This window comes from Orycteropus afer, unplaced genomic scaffold, assembly GCF_000298275.1.
Source record: "Orycteropus afer afer isolate SDZICR_OR568_19922 unplaced genomic scaffold, OryAfe1.0 scaffold00151, whole genome shotgun sequence".
In the NCBI taxonomy this organism is placed as follows: domain Eukaryota; kingdom Metazoa; phylum Chordata; class Mammalia; order Tubulidentata; family Orycteropodidae; genus Orycteropus; species Orycteropus afer.
Genome location: NW_006921738.1, coordinates 7045899 through 7065664, shown reverse-complemented (window position 1 = coordinate 7065664; position 19766 = coordinate 7045899). Strand labels below are relative to the sequence as shown.

General features: G+C 38.1%; 1 protein-coding gene across 1 annotated transcript in view; it reads left to right on the top strand.

Moving 5' to 3' along the window:
* CEP83 (centrosomal protein 83) overlaps positions 1 to 19766 on the top strand; it is a 116883-nt gene that overhangs the window by 4693 nt on the left and 92424 nt on the right. Inside the window, exon 3 of the mRNA XM_042781689.1 lies at positions 10865 to 10912. Within this exon, the coding sequence (XP_042637623.1) occupies positions 10865 to 10912 (48 nt within the window). The remainder of the gene's footprint in view (positions 1 to 10864; positions 10913 to 19766) is intronic.

Sequence of the window (19766 nt, the reverse complement as noted above, 5' to 3'; positions counted from 1 at the left end):
TGCTACCAGAGCTTCCATTGTATAGTATTCTGTAAATATTAATTAGATATGAATAGCATTATCATTGTCTTTGCTGATCATCTGTCTGGTTATTCTGTTAATTGTTGACAGAAGTTTGTTAAAGTCTATTACTATTTTGAATTTTATATTTCTGTCAATTTTTGCTGTATGTACTTTGTGGTTCTGTTAATAGGCATGTAAATATCTGATTGTTACAACTTCTTGATGAATTCTTTTCTCATTAGGAAATGTTCTTTTTTATCCTTATTGATACTTTTGTCTGAAACTGTTTTATCTGATATTAATATATCCACTTAACCCCTTAATGTTTTTATGCTGTATCTTCTTCTGTCCATTTACTTACCCTCAACCTATGTTTTTATATTTCAGTGCATCTCTTGTAGACAGCATATAGTTAGGTTTTGTTCTTTATCAGATAAATCACTGTCTTTTAATAGGAGTGTTTAGTTCATGTTGTTGTTGTTGTGTTACGTGCCATCCAGTCAGACCTGACTCATAGTGACCCCTTCTTGGGTTTCTGAGGTGGTATCTCTATGGAAGTAGATTGCCCCTCCTTCCTTCTGAGGAGTGGCTGGTGGGTTTGAACTGCCCCCCTTCTGGTTAGCAGTCAAATGACTTAGGCACTATGCCCCCAGAGCTCCCAAATGTATCATATTTACTTAAAAATAAATTTGGTCTTCATTAAATCCAAACCAAACCACGTGCCATCCAGTCAGACCTGACTCATAGTGACCCCTCCTTGGGTTTCTGAGGCAGTATCTCTATGGAAGTAGATTGCCCAACCTTCCTTCCCTGGAGTGGCTGGTGGGTTTGAACCACCCCCCTTCTGGTTAGCAGTCAAATGTCTTAGGCACTATGCCCCCAGAGCTCCCAAATGTATCATATTTACTTAAAATATAAAAGCCTCAGGACAAGATTAAAATTTTGCTTTGAACAATCAGGTATATATTAACAAAGTTAAGAGAGGGGGAAAAAAGACTTTATATTGATTCAGTTATTTACTATACACAGTGCTCTTCATTCTTTCCTAATGATCCTAGTTTCCCTCTTACATCATTTCTTTTTAGCTTGAGAACATCCTATTGCATTTCTTGTAGGTGGGGGTCTAATGATGATGACTTTTCTTAATTTTTGTTTATATGCTAATGTCTATTTTGCCTTCATTCTTAACAGATAATTTCTCTTAAGTATAGGATTCTTGGTTGGCAAGAGCTTTTATTCCCTTTCTTTCAGCACTTTAAGGCATTGTTCCACTGTCTTCTGGCCTTCATGGTTTCTAATGAGAAGTCCACAGTCATTCGTGTCATCATTTGCCTGTATATAATTGCCATTTTTTTCTGGCTACTTTCAATATTTTCTATTAATTTTTGGTTTTAAACAGCTTGTCTGTGTTGTGCTTATATGTGGTTTTCTCTAAATTTATCCTGTTTAGGATTCACTGAGCACTTTATCTATATAAATATATTTATGTCTTTCAACAGATTTGGGAAGGTTTTGACCTGTATTCTTTCAGAAATTTTTTTGTCTGCTACATTTTAGTCTATTCTGTGATTTTAATTGCATGTATATTGTTTTGTATTGTACCACAGATCTCTGAGGCTCTTTTTCTTTATTTTCCCTTCAACTTCTTTTCTTTCCCTTTTAACCCACTGCCATTGAGTTGATTCCAATTCATAGCGATCCTATAGGGTAGAGTGGTACTGCCCAGAGAGCTTCTAAGGCTGTAAATCTTTACAGAAGTAGACTGCTTCAGCTTTTTTCCCATGAAGTGACTGGTGGGTTCAAACTGCTGAACTTTTGGTTAGCAGCCAAATCCTTTAAACCACTGGGTCACCAGAGCTCCTTCTTTGCCTTTTAGGTTGGATACTTCTATTCATTTGTCTTCAAGTTCATTGACGGCTTTCTTCATTTCTTTTGTTACTGAGTCTATTCAGTGGATTTTTTTTTTTTTTTGATTGCAGATATTTAGTTTTTAGTTCTAATATTTCTATCTTAATATTTTTAAAACTTTTCTGTTTATCTCCTGTGATGTGTGACCTTCATTCAATATAAAATTATTTATTGTAGTCAACATAGATAAAATAGCTGTTTGAAAGTCTTGGGGATTCTAGGGCAGCTTTATTTTAAGGCCAGGCCTCGGACAGGTAGGCAGGCATGTGGTGTGGCTTGGGGCTTCTGGCATGGCTTTCTTTTAAGGCCAGGCCCTGGACAGGTAGGCAGGTGCATAGTGTGGGTCAGGGCTTCTGGGGTGGCTTTATTTTAAGGCCAGGTCCTAGACAGGCGAGGAAGTAAGCAGAGTGGTTAGGAACAACTAAGGGAGATGAACTTGTCTGCAGTTTGTTGTCCCATGGTGGCTTGTGTGTTGCTGTGAGGCTGGAGACTATGCCACTGGTGTTGCAGAATGGCAGAAGAGTTATCCATGGTGGACAGGCTTCAGCAGAGCTTCCAGACTAAGACAGACTTGGAAGAAGAAAGAGGCCATCCACATCTCAAAGAATTGGCCAGAATATGAATAGCAGTGAAATACTGTCTGATAGGTTACTGGAATTTATGAATAGCCCTGAAAAACATTGTCTGATATAGTGCCAGAAGATGAGCCCATCAGGTTGGAAGGCACTCAAAAGATGACGGGGGAAGAGCTGACTCCTCAGGGTAGAGATGACCTTAATGATATGGGTGGAGTAAAGCTTTCAGGACCTCCATTGGCTGATGTGGTACGACTCAAAATGAGTTAGAAACACCTGCAAACATCTAGTAATAATCAGAACATGGAATGTATGAAGTATGAATCTAGAAAAACTAGAAGTTGTCAGGAATGAAGTGGAGCATGTAAAGCCTGATATCCTAGCCATCAGTGAGCTGAAGTGGACTGCTTTTGGCCATTTTGAATCAGACAACCATATGATCTACTATGCTGGGAATAACAGATTGAAGAGGAACGGTGTGACGTTCATCGTCACGAAGAGTGTTTCAAGATCTGTCCTGAACTACAACGCCGTCAGTGGGAGGATAATATCCATACTTCTACAAGAAAGACCAGTTAATACTGCTATTATTCAAATTTATGCGCCAACCACTAAAGCCAAAGATGAGGAAATTGAAGATGTCTGCCAACTTCTGCAGTCTGAAATTGACTGAACATGCAATCAAGATGTGTTGATTATCATTGGTGATTGGAATGCAGAAGTTGGAACCAAAGAAGAGTCACCGGTAGCTGGGAAATAAAGCCTTGGTGATAGAAATAATGCTGGAGATTGCATGATATAATTTTGCAAGACCAACAACTTATTCATTGCAAATACCTTTTTTGAATAGCATAAATGATGGCTATACACATGGCCTTTGTTAGATGGAATACATAGGAATCAGATTGACTACATCTGTGATAAAAGGCAATGGAGAAGTTCAGTATCTTCAGCCAAAACAAGACTAGGAGCTAACTGCTCATATGTAAGTTCAAGTTGACGTTGAAGACAGTTAAAACAAGTCCACAAGAGCCAAAATATGATCTTGATAATAATAATCCCTCCTAAAGTTAGAGACCATGTATAGAATAGATTTGATGCAATTGAACACCAGTGACCAAAAACCAGATGAATTGTGGGATGACATCAAGAACATCATCAATGAAGAAAGCAAGAGGTCATTAAAAGGACAAGAAAGGAAGAACAGATCAAAATGGATGTCAGAAGACACTCTGAAACTTACTGTTGAGTGAAGAGTAGCTATATCAAATGGAAGAAATGACAAGATCAAAGAGCTGAACAGAAGATTTCAAAGAGCAGCTCAAGAAGACAAAGTCAATTATTATAATGAAATGTGCAAAGACCTAGAGTTAGAAAACCAAAAGGGAAGAACACTTTTGGCTTTTCTCAAGCTGAAAGAACTGAAGGTAAACTTTAATCATCATGTTGCAGTAGTGAAAGATTGTATAGGCAAAATATTGATTGGTGCAGGAAACATCAAAAGAAGTTGGGAGGAATACACAGAGTCACTGTACCAAAAAGAATTGATCGATCTTCATCCATTTCAGGAGGTGGCATATGATCAAGAACCACTGGTACTGAAGGAAGAAGTTGAGGCTGCACTGAAGGAATTGGTGAAGAACAAGTTCTGGGAATTGACGGAATACCCATTGAGATATTTCAACAAATGGATGCTGCGTTGCAGGCACTCAGTGAGCTATGCCAAGAGATTTGGAAGACAGCTCCCTGGCCAAGTGACTGGAAGAGATCCATATTTGTACCCATTCCAAAGAAAGGTGATACTTTCGAATGGGGAAATTATCGAACAATATCATTAATATCACATGCAAGTAAAATCTTACTGAAAATAATTAAAAAACAGTTGCAGCAGTATATTGACAGAAAGCTTCCAGAAATACAAGCTGGATTCAGAAGAGAATGTGGAGTGAGGGATATTATTGCTGATGTCAGGTGGATCTTGGCTGAAAACAAAGAATACCAGAAAGAAAAAATAGAATACCATGTTTCCTTATGTTTTATTGACTGTGCAGAAGCATTTGATTGTGTAGATCATAACAAATTATGGATAACATTGAGAAGAATGAGAATTCCAGAACACTTGATTGTACTCATGAGGAACCTGTACATAGAGCATGAGTCTGTCATTCGAACAGAACAAGGGAATAATGCATGGTTTAAAATCAGGAAGGGACTGCGTCAGGATTGTATCTTTTCACCATACTTATTCAGTCTGTATGCTGAGCAAATAATCTGAGAAGCTGGACTATATGAGAAGAATGTGGCATCAGGATTGGAGGAAGACTCATTTATGACCTGTGATACACAGATAGCACAACTTTGCTTGTTGAAAGTGAGGATGACTTGAAGCATCTACTGATGAAGATTAAAGACTACAGTCTACAGTATGAATTACACCTCGATATAAAGAAAACAAAAATCCTCACAAGTAGTCTAATTAACAGCTTCACTGTGGATGGAGAAAAGGTTGAAGTTGTCAAAAACCAAAACCAAACTCACTGCCATTGAGTTGGATCTGACTCATAGGGACCCCTCCTTGAGTTTTTGTATCACTACAGAAGTAGATTGCCCAACCTTCCTTCTGAAGTTGTTAAGGACTTCGTATTACTTGGTTCTACAATCAACATCAATGGAAGCAGTAGTCAAGACATCAGATGACATATTGCACTGGGAAAATCTGCTGTGAAAGACCTCTTTCAAGTGCTGAAGAGCAAAGATGGCTCCTTGAAGACTTAAGTTGCGCCTAACCTAAGCCATGGTACTTCCAGTCACCTGTTATGCAGGTGAGAGTTAGACAATGAATAAGGAAGGCCGAAGAAGAGTTGATGCTTGCTAAGAGTACTGTGGTCTCTGTTAAAAGGACTAACTGATCTGTCATGGAAGATGTCCAGCAGGATGCTCCTTGGAAGCGTGAATGGCCAGACTTCATCTCACATGCTTTGGTCATGTTGTCAGGAGGAACCATTTCCTGGAGAAGGATATCATGCTTGGTGAAGTGGAGGGTCAACAAAGAAGGGGAAGGCCCTCAATGCAATAGATTGACACGGTAGTTGCAACGATGGGCTCAGGTATAGCAAGGATCATGAGGCTGGCATAGGACTGGACAGTGTTTCATTCTGCTGTGAGTCAGAGACGACTCCTCGACGGCATCTAACAAGAGCAACAACAATTTGGTAATTCTAGTATCTGGTCTTTTCATGATTGGCCTCAGTTGGATTGCTTTTCCCTAGAGAATGGATCACCTTTTTCCTGGCTCTTTGTATGACAAGTTACTATGGATTGTTTCATAAACATTGTCAATGTTGTCTTGTATAGATTCTTGATTTTGTTGTGTTATTCTAAAGAATGTTAATGTTTTTGCTTTAATAGACAGTTAACTAGGTAAAATTCAACCTGGAGTACACAGCAGTTTACATTTCAGTTCAAATTGCTTTTACTGGTCTATCTCATGTGTGCATAGTTCTGGGGCCCGCCAGGCCAGAATCATTCTTCTCTAGCTCTGTTCTTTCTGGCACTTCTCTTGTCATTTTGAAGAAGCCCTGGTTGTCCCAGGCTCCTTTCCCTTTCTCTGGCCAGAAAAATAGTGGACTTTTTATCAGAATTTTGGCCTTCTACCAAGTGCTTTGGCTACAGCTACTCTCAGGACCAAACTTTAGAAACAGAAAAACTGCCTCAGGCCGGAAGCTTTCTGTAAGTTTTGAGTCTTCACTCAAATCTGACTGTTTTCCTCCTCTGCACTCCAAAGCCCTCAGGCAGTTTTTTCTCCCCCCTTCTTACAGTTGTTATCCATTAATGGGGAGAATAGTTTATTAGAACTTCATGTCTTCATTCTGAAAGCAGAACCGCTGTATGTTTTTTCTGAATATTGTGTTGATAATAATGTGATGAGTGTATAAAGACTATTGCTTTTTGTTATAATTCAGTTCAAAATGATAAATTTTAGTTTGAATTGTTGAATTTCGTGATTTTTTAGTTCAATATATATGTAGATTTGTGTAATAAGATGTACTTTATCTTTTCAAATAGATCAGATTATATTATGATAATTTAAGGAGGTCGTCAAATTCTTTAAGTCTTTTGAGTCACACTTGCAGTTGGCTCAAGATGAGTAGACTTTGATCAAGACTTTGAAATATTTTTGAATACAGATTTTTTGTTGTAATTAGATCTATTGTTTTTAGGTACCACCAAGTCAATTCCAACTCATAGTGACACTGTGTATGACAGAATGAAACACTTTCCAGTCTTATGCTGTCATCACAATCACTGCTATGCTTGAGCTCATTCTTCTAGCTACTGTGTCAGTCCGTCTTATTGGGGGTTGTCGTCCTGCAGGGACTGGTCCCACCTTGTAAAATGTCCAAAGTATGTGAGATGAAGTCTTTCCATCCTTGCTTCTAAGGAATGTTCTGATTGTGATTCTTCCAAGACAGATTTGTTAGTTCTTCTGGAATTCCATGATACTCATTATTCTTCACTAACAGCGTCATTCAGATGTATCAGTTGTTTTTCAGTCTTCCTTATTCACTGTCTAGCTTTTGCATAAATATGAGGTGTTTGAAAATACCATGGCTTGGGTCAGGTGCCCCTTAGTCCTCAACGTAACATCTTTGCTTTTTAATACCTTAAAGAAGTCTTTTGTAGCAGATTTGCCCAATCAGTGTGTCCTTTGATTTCTTGACTGCTGCTTCTGTGGGTGTTGATTATGGATCGAGGTAAAATGAAATCCTTGACAGTGTCAGTCTTTTCTCTGTTTATCATGATACTGCTTATTGACCAGTTGTGAGGATTTTTATTTTCTTTATGTTGAGGTGTAATCCATAGTGAAGGCTATAGTCTTTGATCTTCATAAGTAAGTGCTTGTAGTCCTCTTTGCTTTCAGCAAGCAAGGTTGTGCCATCTACATATCACAGATTGTTAATGAGTCTTCCTCCAGTCTTGATGTTGTGTTTTTCTTCAAATGGTCCAGCTTGTTGGATTATTTGCCCAGCTACAGATTGAATAAATATGGGGAAAGAATACAACCCTGACACACACTTTTCCTTGTTTTAAAACATGCAGTGTCCCCTTGTTCTGTTTGAATGACTACCTCTGGATCTAGATACAGGTTTTGCATGAGCACAATGAAGTGTTCTAGAATTTCCATTCTTCACATGTTCTTCACATATTACCGCAATTTGTCATGATCCACACAATCGAGTGCCATTGTGCAGTCAATAAAACACCACTAAGTATCTTTCTGATATTTTCTATTTTTAGCAAGATCCGTCTGATGTCAGCAATTTGTTGTTGTTGTTGTTACGTGCCGTCGATAATACCTCTTTTTCCACATGCTCTGCTGAATATGGCTTGAATTTCTGGCAGTTTTCTGTCCAAATCAGATTTGTTGTTGTTGTTGTTGTTATGTGCCGTCGAGTCGGCCCCGGCCATAGCGACCCCTCCTTGGATTTCCAAGGCAGTATCACTACGGAAGTAGGATTGCCCAACTTTCCTTCCGAGGAGTGGCTGGTGGGTTTGAACCGCCAGCCTTCTGGTTAGCAGTCAAGTGCTTTAGCCACTATGCTACCAGAGCTCCCTAAATCAGATTTAGTCAATTTAATTCACTGACACTTGTTACTTCCAGTATTATTTAAATCAGATTTAGTCTTCATAAATAATATTGGAAGTAACAAGTGTCAGTGAATTAAATTGAGAAATCTTTTTTGAGTGTATACTATGCAGAAAACACATTGGTTATTTCTTTTTGTGGGGGAGTAATAAAAGAATAAGGAGCCTTGGTGGAGCAGTGATTAAGCACCTGGCTGCTGACTGAAAGGTCAGCAGTTCGAACCCACAAGATATGGTAGTCTGCTTCTATAAAGATTTATAGCCTTGGAAACACTATGAGTAAATTCTAGTCTGTCCTATGTGGTGGTCTTTGTGAGTAAGAATTGACTCAATGGCAGTGGGTAATACAAGAATAAATAAGACCTAACTTTTAACTCTAAGGAGATGCCTCAGTGTAAGGGGGTGGGTGTGGGAAAACTCATCATAGTAAAGCAACTTAGATGCAGAGAAAAATATAAGACTATAGAAACAGGGATATAAGAGGGTATGGCTTCAGAGGATGGTCGTATTACATCTCATTGGAGGAACTGAAAAGTTTCATAGAAGAGGAGATTGCTAAAGTTGACCTTAAAGGATGGATCATTGTCAAGAAGAGGCATATGGCTACATAGTGTTCTTGCTGTAGGTGCCATTCAGTCAATTTTTGACTCATAGCAACCCCATGTGACATAGTAGAACTGCCCCACAGGGTTTTCTAGGCTGTAATCTTTACAGAAGCAGATTGTCAGGTGTTTCTCCCATGAAGCCTAAGGGTAGGTTCAAATTGCTAACATTTCAATTAGCAGCTGAGTGCTTAACCATTGCACCACCAGAGTTCCTCTTGCACATTGTCTGAAACCTAAACTTATTGCCACTGACTCAAATTCCAACTCACAGCAACAAATCATTACCATTGTAATTCTACTGGAATACTGGCTCCATGAAGACAGAAACTTTTGTTAAACAACAACAAGTTTTGGTTGTTTTTGTTTGTTTGTTTTTCTCACAGTATGTCCCCAGTGTTCAGAACAGTGCCTGGCAAAAACATATTTTTAGAATGAATAAATGGAAAAAATGAACGAATTAGGATTATTTTCCTGTTTACATCTGGTATAATGTTGGGCTTATTCCAACCTGTCTAGAGCCTTAGCATCTTCAGAGTTGATAATTATCTCGTTCTCCTTCAAGATAATTCCTTTTTAAACCATCTTAAGGCACACTACTCTTCATTCTCTCCTTAGAGCTTTCAGTGCTAGAAAACCTAGTCACCTTTTTAAGGTGATCAGTTCTGTTTATAGATCGGAGTATGTTAAACATGTCTCTCATACAGAAATGAAACCATCTTCCTTCTAACTCTCTGTTGGTTCTGGTACTGTTCCTTGCAGATAAGCAAAATAACTTTGGACCCTCTTCCAAGAGAAAACTTTCCAAATGTTTGTTGACAATCATAATTTATATAGTAAGGTTTCTTTTTTTCTCCGAGATAAGCTTATTTTGTTTCGATGGGATATTTTATTTGGCCAAATAAACTAAAGAAACATCAGGTATACATATATACACACACACATATTGAAGCAGTTTACCTATTTGCTTTAATGGTTGTTTGCAATTTATGTAAACTGCGAGTTAAATAAATTTAACAAAGCAGGATCAGTAAGAAATATTTCAATGAAAGCTTATGAAAGATTTTTTTTTTTAAATACGCATGTATTATCTTATCAGTCTACCTGTAAAAATGCCTTTTCTGAATTAAGATTTAATGTCATCCCTTTGGCTTTGATACAGAAAAAGATAGAAAAGACATTCATTGGAAGAACATTTCTGCATCATTTGTGAAGTTACAGTTAATAGAAATAATAATAGTACCTAGAACATTTGTGAAAGGTGAAATGAGACAATGTGTAGAAATTGGTGGTAGAGTGCCTGGATATATAGTAAATAGTTAGTACTTGTTAGCTATTATTATATTTTTATTTCTTATGACCCTTGTTAGCAAAAACTTTATTTTTTTAATGTGAGAAATCATTTGATATATTTCTGATAGAAATTAAAAAATTTTATTTTATCAAAAATTTTATATGCTCTCTTTTTGGAGGTAATGAAAACAATATAACTCTGTATGTTTCCCATTTTATTTTGTCTGCTAGGAAGCTTAGAGCAGCCTAGTTGCAGTCATTAATTTATTAAGATTTTTTCACACATGATTATTTTCTCTCTTAAATTAAAAAGTTTAAAGATTGGCCTATTTTATATTATTAATATGGTAAATGAGAATTTATTTTTCAGATTAAGTGTGGGTAATCAAACATAGATTATTGTATGAAAAAGGATCTTATAATTTGCTCTTCATACAAATAATGACAGTCTTTTATTAGAAGTCCAAGACAACAGCATAATTTCTCCTAAAATGAGATGGGAATAATCCTCTGTCTTTCGTGTAGACAGAAAGGAAAGTAGATGGATTTTGTTTTATATGTGCTTGTTTTTAAAAGATTCCTAGGAGATAAAGAAAAAATCTTTGTCAGAGACCTCATCAATCGAAAGGCTCCTAGGCTCTTGTCTGCTGTTAGATGACCCAGGCCAAGTGTATGATCTGAAGCACTGTTGTTTCTAAGATGTATCTGTGGTGTAACAAAACAGATAATACTAGGAGCTGTGTGGATATTGCACAGCTGCTTCAGCTGTGTGGGATAGTGAGAATAGGTCAGCAATTTCTGTTTGCTTAGCTCTGTGCTGCTGCTTATTATTTGTAGCAAAGTTTTCAGGAAGTTAATTATCTTGACAAAACAGAGCCCCTGACAGTAAGCTCCTTCACTTTTTTTTTCCTCTTACAAGTAAATACTGATATTTTAAGTGTACAAAATATAGATAACAGTTGTAAAGATTAGAAATTATAATAAATATAAAGCAGCCAAACACAAGGGTTGACATAATTGATAAAATATGATTCTTACTTTTTAGAAGCTCATGATTTTTGAAGAAGGGTAGACTAATTACAGATGATCGGATAGAGGTTCTCTCTGTAAAGGAGGGTCCTAAGAAATTTCCTGGGAGCTCTGGTAGTGCCTAAGGCACTTGACTGCTAACCAGAAGGCTGGCGGTTCAAACCTATAGCCTCTTCCTTGGAAGGAAGGTTGGGCAATCTATTCCTTTAGTGATACCGCCTTGGAAGCCCAAGGAGGAGTTGCTATGAGTCGGTCCGACTCAACCGCACATAACAACAACAAGAAGAAAGTTCTTTAAGTCTTTCATGTTTAACAGCCTCTGTAATCAGTGTTAGAAATGATTTATTGTGGTTAATTTAGTTCTGGGTTTAATTAGAGTTAACGAGATAATCCTTTATGTTTCAATCTATATTTCATTGTTCTAAATAGTGAAACTTCTAATGTTGTTATGTTCTCAGAGCATGTGAACCAAACTAAATCCTTCTTTGATAAAAGATCTTACATGTACCTAGTGCCAACATTTTCATTGTGCCCAGTTGTAGCTGTAGAGGAGGCACATGATTGGAATGCATCTTTTAACACACGACGTTCCCAGTAGCCCCCACCTACTCCACCCCCACCAAAAAAAGTAAATACATGAGCTTAACTACAGATAATAAAAAGTTATTTAGTATATCTGAATTACTGATGGTCTTGATGATTTGAATATATGTATTTTAAATATTTTATAGTGTTTTCGGTGAGTTTACAAAGCAAATTAGGTTCCTGTTTACAGTTTCTACATAGATTGTTCAGTGACAGTAGTTAAATTTTTGATGATTTGAATTTAATAGTTAGGAGTAGTTATGACATTGTTCTTTACAGAATTTTGCTTAATTTACAGATTTTAGTTAAGACTTTGATTTATTTCATCAGTTAATAGATATGCAATGCATATCCATTTATTTGTTCTTTAAAGAGTATACTGTGTATTCCTTTGTCATTTATTCCTACAGTCCCTACCTTTTCATTAGGGCATTTAAAAAAAAAAACTCACTGCCGTTGAGTTGGATCCATTTAGATCTTTTACATTTACTGTGATCATTAATATAGTTAAACTTAAATCTACCACATTGTATTGTTTTTTTAATTATTATTATTCTCACCTGTTCTTTGTTTTTCTTTCATCTTTTTTTTAAACCTTCTTTTAGATTATATTTTCTGATTCTATTTTATCCCCTTTGTTGGTTTATGATCTGTAACTTTTTTGTGTTATTTTAAACATTGCTTTAGTATTTATAGGATACATATTTAACTTTAAAGTTTATAGAATATAATTTTTCTCTGCCCAACCATGCCATAAATCCCACGCCAGATTTTTATTATTTTTTGTTGAAAATGTCAGTTACCTTTTCTTTGTTTATGTATTCATTTGAGGAGGCTCTGTAGATTCTGGAGTTGGGTTGGTATAATCTTTATAGAAGCCACTTGCCTGGCCCAAATCTTCTGTGGTACCATTGGGTGGGTTTGAATGCTAACCTTTGGTCTACTAGCTGAGTACAGACTGTCTGCACCATGCAGAGACCTTTAAAATATCAGTTATCTTTTAAAGAGACTTAATAAGAAATCACATATACTTACCCATGTAGTTACCACTTTCATTGTTCTTCATGCCTTTGTAGAGATCCAATCCATCTTGTATCCCATTTCCTGCTATATTACTCACGAAAAAACTCAACTGGCATCCAGTTGAATCCGACTCGTGCAGACCTCTCCTTGGGTTTCCGAGGCAGTATCTCTACAGAAGTAGATCGCCCAGTCTTCCTTCCGAGGAGTGGTTGGTGGGTCTGAACCACCAGCCTTCTGGTTAGCAGTCAAATGCCTTAGACACTGTGCCACCACAGCTCCCTCCTTCTATAAGGACTTTATTTTATCTTTCTTTATTTTAAGATTTCTTGTAGTGCAAGTCTGCTGGTCAGAAATTCTTTCAGCTTTTGTAGGACTGAAAAGGTGTGTGTGTGTGTGTGTGTGTGTGTGTGTGTTTAAAGCTATTTTCACTGAGTATTGAATTCTAAGATAGTTTCTGTTGCCATGTCTTCAAGTGCAATATTCTTTTCTTCTACAGTGCCTAATCTGTCTTTATCCCATAAACTGTTTTTGCATATCAGAAATTGTAGTTTTTATTGCTCAGAGTTAAATTCATATCTTTCGTGTTTCTCTACCTAATATATTCCGTTTTCGACTCCTCCTTGGGTTTCTGAGGCAGCATCACTGTGGAAGTATATTGCTCAACCTTCCTCCTGAGGAGTGGCTGGTGGGTTTGAACTGCCAGCCTTCCGGTTAGCAGTCACATGCCTTAGGCACTACACCACCAGAGCTCCCATATAGAATTCAGCTATAATAATTATTTTGATGTCTTTATTTGCTAATTGTAATATCTGTGTCACTTCTGTATGAGTTTTCATTGATAGATTTCTTTTCTCATGTAGTATTTTTCTGCTTCTTTGTATGCTGGATAACTTTTGATTAGATACTAGATATTATAACTTTTGTTTACTGGATAGATTTATATTTCAGTAAGTACTCTTAAACCTTGTTCTGGGACACAAGTTACTTGGAACACTTTGATCTTTCTGGGTCTTGCTTTTAAGATTTGTTAAAGTAGGATCAGAGCAGTATTCGTGTTGCTATTGTTATTGGGTGCCACTGAGTTGATTTTGACTTATAGCAACCCCATGCGAAGGAGAACTACCTCATAGGGTTTCTTGGCTGTAATCTTCTTCTTTCTCTTATTGTGATTTTGGTGAATGTTTCCAGGCAACTTGGTTTTCCATTCAGCAATGCATACATTCTGTTTTGTGACATTTACTGCAATCCCAACACAGTAACATCATTCTTCCTTCTTCCTCCCTGTGCCCATCCCTTCCCTTCATCCGTCCTTTCCATCTCCTCCTGCCTTCCTAGCTCCAATCCTGGGCAAATGCTGTCCTCTTGATCTCATATGCTAGATAGTTCTAATGAGTGCATGCCCTCCTGGTATTATCACTCACTTCATAGGTGTGTCTGTTGTGTGGCTGTAAGTTGAACCACAGGGGTTAAAGTTCAGTTCCTAGCTTGAAGAGCCATAATCTTGGGGGTTCCACCAGTCTATCAGACCAGTAAGCCTTGTCTTTTTTGTGATTTTGAGTTTTTCCATATTTCCCGTCACTCTATCAGGGTTCTCCGATTGTGATCCCTTTCAGAGTGGTCTTGGCTGAAATCTTTATTGAAGCATTTTGCTAAGTCTTTCTCCCTTAGAGCTAGTGGGTGAGTTTGAACCACCAACTTTTCAGTTAGCAGCCGAGCATGTTTAGTGTAGCACTAATCATATCCCACTGTGGAAGCAAAATTGTTCTGAGTACTCTACACATGGTCTCTAAAGAATTACGAAGTTTTTCAGTCTGATTTTTGGGAAGAAGAACTTCATAGCCCCTTGTAAATGCTAAAGGAACCATAGTGGTACAGTGGTTAAGTGCTCAGCTGGTAGCCTAAAGGTTGGCAGTTTGAATCCACCAGTGGTTCTGCAGGAGAAGAACCTGGTGATCTGCTTCCTTAAAGATTACAACCTAGAAAACCTATTGTCAGGTCTACTTTGCCACATAGGATTGCTATGAGTTGGAATCGACTCATTAGCATGTAACAACAGTGTAACTACTAAGTACTCTTTCCTCTAACCTTTTCAGGTTCTTCTTTTCCTGGCCTTAGATTTCTTCATCACTTGTGCTGATCAGTGTTCTGCTGAATACTCAAGAGGGATCTTTTGCAGATCTTCATGGTTCTCTTCATGTGCCATCTTCCTTTATGTTACTCTGTTTTGTGATTCTAGCTACCCTGGTTTCCTTATATTCTCAGTTCTGTCTTCTCAAGTCAGGAAGTCCATTGGACTCTACCTGGGTATTCCTTCTTGTGCCATGACTCCTAAAACTCATTTTGTTTTCATCTCTTAGAGATCTTTGTCCTTTACTTCTTTATGTCCAGTATCTTGAAAACTTGTTTATTTGCTTTTTAATTTGTTTCAGGTAGGAGAGTAAATCTGATATTACTCCATTTTGACTAGAAGTGGAAGTTCTTTGATTCTTTATTAACTTATACTATGGAAATTTTAATCATGTCCAGTTATAGACAGTGGTATAATGAGTCCCGTTATACCAATCACCAGGCATCCGTCATCTCTGTCTGAACCAGCCTTGTGATATCTATGCTGCTCTACTCCTCAATCCCTCCAGTTATTTTTCATAGGTATATTATTTAATTTATTCTCTATAATAGCTTTATGAAGTGGGTATTTTATTTTCCTGTTACAAATGAGGATGCTGAGCCTTATGGGGATTGTGTAACTTACTATAAAATAAATGAATTACATTATTGTTGTTGTTAGGTGCTATTGAGTCATCTCCCAACTCATAGTGACCTTATGTAGAACAACACACTACCTGGTTCTGTGCCAGCCTCAAGATCCATGCTATACCCGAGCCCATTGTTGTAGCCACGGTGTCATTCCATCTTGTTGAGGGCTTTCCCCTCTTTCGTTGACCCTCCACTTTACCAGGCATGGTACCCTTTTCCAGGGAATGGTCTCTTCTGACAACATGACCAAAGTAGGTGAGACGAAATCTGGCCATTCTCACTTCCATGGAACATTCTGGCTGCACTTCTTCCAGGACAGACCTGTTAGTCCTTTTAGCAGTCCATGATACTTTCAGTATTCTTGGCCAACACTATACCTCAAAAGCATCAACTCTTCTTCTGTCTTCCTTATTCATTGTCCAGCTCTCACGTGCATATGAGGTGATTGAAAATACCATGGCTTGAGTTAGGCACATCTTAGGATTCAAGGAGACATCTTTGCTCTTCAGCATTTGAAAGAGGTCTTTTGCAACAAATTTGCCCAAGGCAATACTTCTTCCGATGTCTTCACTGCTGCTTCCGTTGGTGTTGATTGTAGAACCAAGTAATATGAATGAAGTCTTTGACAACTTCAGTCTTTTCTCCATTTATTGTAATGCTGCTTATTGGTCCAGTTTGAGGATTTTTGTTTTCTTTATATTGAAGTGTAATCCATACTGCAGACTGTAGTCTTCAATCTTTCTCAGGAAGTGTTTCAAGTCATCCTCACTTTCAGCGAGCAAGGTTACGTCGTCTGCATATCTCAGGTTGTTAATGATTCTTCCTTCAATCCTGATGCCATGTTCTTCATATAGTCCAGCTTCTCAGATTATTTGCTCAGCATACAGACTGAATAAGCATGGTGAAAAGATACAACCTTGACACACTCCCTTCCTAATTTTACTGCATGCAGTATCCCCTTGTTCTGTTTGAACGACAGCCTCCTAGTCTTTGTACAGGTTCCTCATGAGTACAATTAAGTGTTCTGGAATTCCCATTCTTCTCAATCTTATCCATAATTTGCTATGATCCACACAATCGAGTGCTTTTGCATAGTCAATAAAACACAAGTAAACATCATTTGGGTATTCTTTGCTTTCAGTCAAGGTCCATCTGACATCAGCTGTGATATCCCTAGTTCAACGTCCTCTTCTGAATCCAGCTTGCATTTCTGGAAGTTCTCTGTTAATATACTGCTGCAACCGTTTTTTAATTATCTTCAGTAAGATTTTACTTGTGTGTGATGATATTAATGATATTGTTTGATAATATCCACATTCTGCGAGATCACCTTTCTTTGGAGTGGGTACAAATGAGGATCTCTTCCAATCAGCTGGCCAGGTAGCTGTCTTCCAGATTTCTTGGCAAAGGTGAGTGAGTGCCTCCAATGGGGCATCCGTTTGTTGAAACATCTTGCTGGGTGTTCCCTCAGTTCCTGGAACCTTCAGTGCAGCTTCAACTTCTTCCTTCGACGCTATTGGTTCTTGATCATATGCCACCTCCTGAAACGGATGAACATCGACCAGTTGTTTTTGTGACTCTGTGTATTCCTTCCATCTTCTTTTGATGTTTCCTGCATAATTCAATATTTTGCCCATAGAATCTTTCAAAATTACAACTCGAGGCTTAAGTTTTTTCCTCAATTCTTTCAGCTTGACAAATTCCAGGTGTGTTATTCCTTTTCGTTTCCTAACCCCAGGTCTTTGCACATTTCATTATAATAATTGACTTTGTCTTCTGGAGCTGCCCTTTGAAATCTTCTGTTCAGCTCTTTGATCTTGTCATTTCTTCCATTTCCTTTAGCTACTCTCCATTTAAGGGCAAGTGTCAGAGTGTCTTCTGACATCCATTTTGGTCTTTTCTTCCTTTTCTGTCTTTTTAATGACTTTTTGCTTCCTTCATGATGTTCTTGTCATCCCACAATTCCTCTGGTTTTTGGTCATTGTTATTCAGTGCATCAAATCTATTATTTAGATGGTCTCTAAATTCAGGAGGGATATAATGAAGGTCATATTTTGGCTCTTGCAAACTTGTTTTAATTGTCTTCAACTTGAACTTGAATTTGCATTTGAGCAGTTGGTGGTCTGTTCCACAATCAGCTCTTAGCTCTTGGCCTTGTTTTGGTTGAAGATACTGAGCTTCTCCATCACTTCTTGCAACAGATGGAGTCAATCTGATTCCTGTGTATTTATCTGGTCAAGTCTACGTGTATAACCACCATTTGTGCTGTTGAAAAAAGGTATTTACAATGAGTAAGTTGTTGGTCTTGCAAAATTCTATCCTGTGATCTCCAGCGTTATTTCTATCACTAAGGCCATGTTTTGCAACTATCAGTGGTTCTTCTTTGTTTCCAACTTTTGCATTCTGATCTCCAGTGATAATCAGCAAATCTTGATTGTATGTTCGCTCAATTTCAGACTGCGAAAGTTGGTAAAAATCTTTAATTTGGTTCTGGTGGTTGGTGCGTAAATTTGAATAATAGTAGTATTTTTTTTTTTTTCTTTTTATTGTGATTTGGGTGAAAATTTGCAGAGCAAATACACGTTCCATACAGCAGTTCACATACACTTTGTCTCATGACATTGACCACAATTTACCACAATGCAACATCTCTCCTCCTACTTCTTCCCGATAGCTACCTCTTCCCTGTGTCCATCCCTCCATGCACTCCTGCCCCCTGAGCTATCTCCCTGTGCATAAGCAACCCTTCTTTCTCCCATGCTTGTTCTCTCCAAGGACTGTATCTACCTCAGGTAAACGTTCAACTCATATGTCTGTCTATTGTTTGGCTGGAAGCCATAGGCGTGTGTTCAATTCAGACCTGAAGGGCAGCTAGGGGCCATAGTCTCAGTGGTTCCAGCAGGCTCTATCGGGCCAGCAAACCTGGTCTCCCCACCTCTTTTTTTTTTCCCAAATGATTTTGAGTTTTATTCTACATTGTTCTCCCTGTCTATCCAGGATCTCCTACATAGATCCTCTTCCAAGTGGTTGGCAATAGTAGCCAGGCACCATCTAGTTCTTCTGGTCTCATAGTTGTATAGGCTACAGATCGGATGGTGTACCAGTCGTTAAGACTAATTGTTTCCATGAATTTTTGGTTTTCTTCAATCTTCTTGGCTCTGGATGAGGACAGACCCATCGTTGCATCTAGATGGCAGCTTGCAAGCTTTTAAGTTCCCCATTGCTACTCACCACAGTAGGAGGTGGAACAATGTAGTTCCCCATTGCTACTTACCACAGTAGGAGGTGGAACAATGTTTTGTGTAGTATGTTATGCCAGTTGAGCTTGATGTCCTCTGTGATTATGGTCCCGAGCCCACAGGTTAAACTACTCGGTCCCTCTGGGTAGCTGGCTGTGACCAAGCAGTGACTACAACCTTGCCCCTTGTCAGCTCCACTATACACCTGGGAATTCAGATCATACACATAAAGCTATAGGACCATTGTCTGCCAACCCTATACATGTTCTCGTGTACACTCTCCACTTCATAGACATACTTAAGAGTTCAACCTGTCCACCCATCTATCCACCCATATACTCATGTTTGCCTTCATTGAGCATGCCATACTATATGTGCAAAAGGGTTCATCTTTGTTGTCTGTACTTCCCATGTACCTCTCTATGTCTTTCTCTTCCTCAATGCCACTATATTGATCACTCACATTTGGTACATTGCCCTTCTCTTCACTCAAATAAAAACTAATCTCTGTCTATCTAACAGTATTCCCTCCCCTCCCCTCCCACTCCTGGTAACCAACAAAGAACATGTCTTTCTATAGATAAACATTTCCTTGACTATTACAATAATGGACTGATACAATATTTGTCCTTTTGTGATAGACTTATTTCACTCAGCATAATGTCCTCCAAGTTTATGCAGTGTTTTGCAGATTCTTCATTATTCTTTAGGGTTGCATAGTATTCCATTGTGTGTATATACCATAGTTTGGATATCCATTCCTCAGTTGATGGACACGTAGGTTGTTTCCATCTTTTGGCTATTGTAAATAGTGCCGTGATGAACATGAATCTTGCATGTGTTTGTTCTTGTCATGACTCTCACTTCTTCAGGATAGATACCTAGTAATGGAATAGCTGGGTCGAATGGTATTTCTAGTTACAGCTTTTGAAGGAATCGCCATACTGCTTTCGACAATGGTTGTACCATTTTAGAGTCCCACCAGCAGTGTATGAGAGTCCCAATCTCTCCACATCCTCGCCAGCATTTGTTATTTTCTGTCTTGTTGAACTTTGCTACTAGTGCTGGAGCAAGATGGTACCTCATTGTTGTTTTGATTTGCATCT